The following is a 4,569-nucleotide window of genomic DNA, read 5'->3' as shown; positions in this document are numbered from 1 at the left end:
TTATAAAGCACAGCAATTATATGAATCAGATGATAAATTGTACAGTAAGAATGTGAGTTTTACAGTGTTAATAATGTTCCCGGGCACCATGTATGATGATGCTAATAACCTCAAATCTCTGTTTGTCCAAAACACTAATCATAGATTCATAGTTTATAGCTATCAAAAGAATTCAACAAAAGACTCTTCCCAGAACTTACAGATAAATATATATATGGAAAGCAGACTTTTACCCACTGGATATATATGCTTTTCACACTCAAAGACAGGACACTAGGAGCTGAAGATTGTTGGGTGCAGACATTTTAGGATTGTATCATCGGAGATTAAGCCCGAGAAGATGCTGTCTCACTCGCTCTTGACTGCGCGGTAGATGTGGCAAACAAACATGAAAGACGAGAGGAAGCTGATTGTAGCGAGGACGATGAAAAATGCGTAGCACATAGAGGCAGTGTATCCGAAGAAGAAGCCCGTCTGCAAGAACCCACTCATGTTTGATTTGTAGTAGAAATAGATGCTGTAGGCAAACATGAACACAGCGGTTGAGCCCCCGCGGAAAATAGACCTGAATCATATAGTTTAAGGTGGTCGATCAGTTGCAGTGCGTTCACAAAGAAAAATGCGTAAATGAGGAAAAGAAACAGAAATCATAAAGAGCAGTGTTGCAAAAATCACGCCTAGGCGCTAGGCAGTCGGCCTCCTAAGCGCCCTACGCAGTCCCCGGCGCCTAGTGATTTTTTCAACATTGATAAAGAGTTAATACCATTTGAAGCCCTCCGAGTATAGTGGTACCGCCATGATCTTTCAACTTTCAAATTTTTAACCAACGGTGAAGTTGAAGGACCAGAGGTGGTTAAATTGAAAGTTTAGGACTAAACGTGGCGGTGCCACTATACTCGGAGGACCTCAACTGGTATTAACTCAATCAAATAATGTAAGGAGATTGATGAGTAATGATAAATGTAGATGGGAAAAATGAAGAAAAAAACGAATGAAAATACATACCGCCACCACCACTCGTGGTCTTCAGCAGTGAGCTGAAAATACGTCAAGCCAACGCTTAGGATGAGGGTGAGCAAGATAAGGATTACGAACATCACAAATAAAACCCCGGGGAGAGTGAAAATTTTGTGGCCCCAGATGCTAGTGTACAAATGGTGTAACTCGAGGACAATAGCACTGAAAGGCAACAGACCAGCGAGGAACATTTGACCGGGAGTCTTTTGATACCATGAGAGCGATGGAATTTCTCGGGGAGACTTCTTTTGGGCAGAAGGCGCTTGAAATTCAGACCTGCAGCGATACCCTACCACACCCCCGAGGGTAAGCAACGGGATAGCTATGAGAGCATATATAAGAAGAATAACCACTATGGTGCCGAAAGGAAGTGCTAAAGTGGCCTTGAAAGACACGGCCACTAAATTTAGAATGAACCCTTGAAGTAGGAATGGCACAAGGAAGAGCATTGCAGCCAAAATAACACTTCTTTCCTGGCGATACCAAACATCTTCAAGTCAATTTGACGAAAGATGATCAAAAGCAATGGAAAACGAACTGTCCAGTGAAAAAGTAACGGAAATTTACCCATCCAGTTTCAACAAATTTACTGTAGAAGGAGGCAGCGGTGAAGCCAGCAATTGCAGATGTAAGAGTATAAACAATAACCAAAGAAGTAGACAGAGCTCCACGGTTATAGGGATAAAGGACACCTAGAAATGACAAAACAAATAAGAAGCAAATCCTGCAAAAGTAAAAATATTTCACGAGTTAGAATTATCATTTTTAATGCTGCACCACCACTGGCAAAGTATAAAATTGTTGGTCAGACTATTGGCTTGGTAACCACAAAGTTACAAGTTTGACTCCCAGCGGTGGCGGCCTATTAGCCTTCTTGGTTTGAGCCAGTCAGCTATGGGGGGCTGTAAGTCAAGCACGCTTAACCACATAGTTCCTTGGTTGCCATATCCTACTTAAAACCAATTGGTGATAAGTAGGTGGACATTAACCTTTTAACCACATCCCTCCATGGTAAGCCACAACGCTGCGTCTCGAATTGAGCAAGGGCTGAACTCGGCCAACCCAGCCGACGCCCAACAAGTTTACCTCCTTCTGGTCCTTTGCCGGATAGGGTCACAAGGTGGGGTTTACCCAGTGCACACCCTCGGGTAGTGGCTACGGGTGGGTTTTCTTTGTCACCCAAAAAAAAAGTATACTATTGCTTCCTTAATTCCAACATGTACTATTAGGGTCAACAAACATCTTTCCTAGGCATATGTCAAGTAAATTATTATTTGATAGGTATAATTGCTAAACTAGAAGAAAATTAAAGAATAACGAATCAAGTAACAACCATGTAAAAGGACCATTGATATAGTAGTTAAGTAAAACTTACAAAGTCAACAATTGGGTACCGGCACCTATAATGCCACAAAATAGAGGCATGTTTGAGGGACATCTGAACACATCCCCGTGAAGGTACTTCCACCCTACTTCTTTATCTTCCTCTTCGTCTCCACCGGAAAATCTGAACATTATCCGTTACAGAAACATTAATACAAACAGGCATGCATGCAGGTCCTCTGCAATAGCAAGTAGTAATCGTGGCGGCATTATAAGTAAGAATTACTTCCTCAGGTCGTTCTTCAGACGCTGCATGAGAACCATGACGAAAAATCCGGTGAGCAGAAGAATGATAACGATTGAATTTATGAACGAGAACCAATGGATTTTCTGCTGCAGTGGGAGTAAAGAAGCCTTTGAATATCGAGCGGTTCTGGCCTTATGCTGAGTCGGGGGTTCTTCATCCCAGAATGCTGAATAAGTGAACTCAACATCGAGCTCAACATCTTCTGTTATATCAACAGCATGATTTGGATCACTAAAGGCACGTATTTCGGTGACTTGATTGTCATTATAAAGAACATCAAACTGAACATGGTTGAAGAGGAAATACATGGGTCCTTTCCCATCCAGGGTCCAATTTTCGTCCTCTACTTTCCCGATGAATCCCCAAAAAGGGAGATCATCATAGTACATTTCAAAGTAAAAATCATTAATAATAGCATTCCTGAATTTTGCTACCTCATCCCTGCTGAGTTTTTTATGGCACACAACCACATTGGATTTGTTCACTGCAAACTTTAACTCGTATAAGGTGTTGGCTAAACGATCACCATTCAGAACCTCCCCAATCGATTCCTTCTTAGGGATCACCTGGCCTGTCAGTTATAAAACGAGGATCAAAATATCGATAATACACCTTACATATATAGTAGGTACCAAACCTAAATGCTAACCTGGGGAGCAGAAAGGCAAGTCATAGTATTCATAAGTTTCACTGCAAGAAAATAACAGATAACACAAAAGTAAGATTTTAAATCAAGATTCAGAGCTCCCAAGTTTCAAATCAATAGTGCAACATCAAGTTAATGCCCAGAAGCCACAATGAAAAATAAGAAAATAAAAACTCTTTCAAAGTTCCTTAATGAAACCCTCCATTAATGAAATCATGGCAAGAAATTTAGATTTTACTGTTTCTTTCTCTACCTAGATTCTTGAAACATTCCATATTCCCTTGTAAGTACACACTATTTTGTAAATCTGCAATGGGCAATCAAGCGAAACACAAATTGATTCAATCAAACCTCCAAAGTCTCTTAAAATATGAAATGACCCCATCTCACTTTGCACATTTCTTTCCTGATTCCCAAACAAAAATGTTCAATGAAGTCTTAAAAAGAACACTCATTTCACAATTCTTGTACGATACAGCAATCAGCACCACCCATATACTAGATCACCATCACAGATAAAGATTTCTGGCATTTCTAATATCTTTAAGGCATTACCCATTTTCCCTCAGATTCAAGTCCTAGCTCACAAGTTAAACCCAACCCACTGCGTAATATGCTTGGATGATCTGTGCAGAAAACTAGGATCAGTAGTAAATATAGGAAAACCCGAAAAAATACCTGGGATTGTTGAGGGGACCTACTTTGTTGACGAAGAGAGGAACTTCATCTCCTACATTGTAGCGATGATCGTTTGGTGAAGCCGTCGCTGTGACAACAACTGTCAGCAGCATTAGAAGAAGACGGGAAGCAACGGGATGACACATTGGAATGATTTTAGGCGAAGATTTTGGAGAGATTTGAGAGGAAGAGTAAGAACAATTCAAAGAATCGAAGACGAAGTGCCCAGTACGAGGTTGTGGTCGCCTGGTCGGAGAGTTGAAAATGAGAGAGATTGAAATTAGGCCATTTGGTTTGCAATTTGCAAACTTATTTCTATACTTTGGAAATATTTTTTTTATGGTATCTAAAAACGAATAAGTGTGAATTAAAGTTATACTATTCATTTATGTCTATTTTTTCGTTATATATTATGAAAGTTGTATATTATAATATTTTAGACAAATATACTCCTACCATTATACTTCTGTTATTATTTCTACTATTATTGTCATATACATGCATTCACCATATATTTTATTATCTTCTTCAATAATAATAATATATATATACACATTATATATGAGTTCTATGCTAGTTATTTCCTAAAACATAAATA

At 39.5% G+C, this 4,569-nt stretch overlaps 1 protein-coding gene across 2 annotated transcripts; it reads right to left on the bottom strand.

The window, feature by feature from the left end:
* Positions 1 to 4,275, bottom strand: LOC109160278 (transmembrane 9 superfamily member 5-like). Of its 2 annotated transcripts, none has more exons than XM_019308573.1 (7): positions 3,972 to 4,275; positions 3,297 to 3,337; positions 2,627 to 3,218; positions 2,393 to 2,524; positions 1,585 to 1,741; positions 1,006 to 1,490; positions 1 to 565 (listed from the first exon to the last, which is right to left on the bottom strand). In XM_019308573.1, the coding sequence occupies exons 1-7, from the start codon at positions 4,115 to 4,117 to the stop codon at positions 349 to 351; spliced, it is 1,770 nt and encodes a 589-aa protein (XP_019164118.1). In that variant the 5' UTR covers positions 4,118 to 4,275; the 3' UTR covers positions 1 to 348. The 2 variants fall into 2 exon arrangements, with proteins under 2 accessions (XP_019164118.1, XP_019164119.1); XM_019308574.1 differs by having other exon boundaries at positions 2,630 to 3,218.
* Positions 4,276 to 4,569: the final 294 nt, after the last annotated feature.

The sequence above is a fragment of the Ipomoea nil genome, unplaced genomic scaffold (genome assembly GCF_001879475.1).
Source record: "Ipomoea nil cultivar Tokyo-kokei standard unplaced genomic scaffold, Asagao_1.1 scaffold2845, whole genome shotgun sequence".
Taxonomy (NCBI): Eukaryota; Viridiplantae; Streptophyta; class Magnoliopsida; order Solanales; family Convolvulaceae; genus Ipomoea; species Ipomoea nil.
Note: the sequence above shows the minus strand (reverse complement) of the source record. Positions and strands in the feature narration are given on the sequence as shown.

Coding starts and splice junctions, on each gene's coding strand:
- LOC109160278 (XM_019308573.1), bottom strand. CDS start 4,117: ATGTGTCATCCCGTTGCTTCCCGTCTTCTTCTAATGCTGCTGACAGTT. Junction 3,338..3,971: donor GGTCCCCTCAACAATCCCAG/GTATTTTTTCGG, acceptor ATTTTCTTGCAG/TGAAACTTATGAATACTATG. Junction 1,491..1,584: donor AATTTGTTGAAACTGGATGG/GTAAATTTCCGT, acceptor TGGTATCGCCAG/GAAAGAAGTGTTATTTTGGC.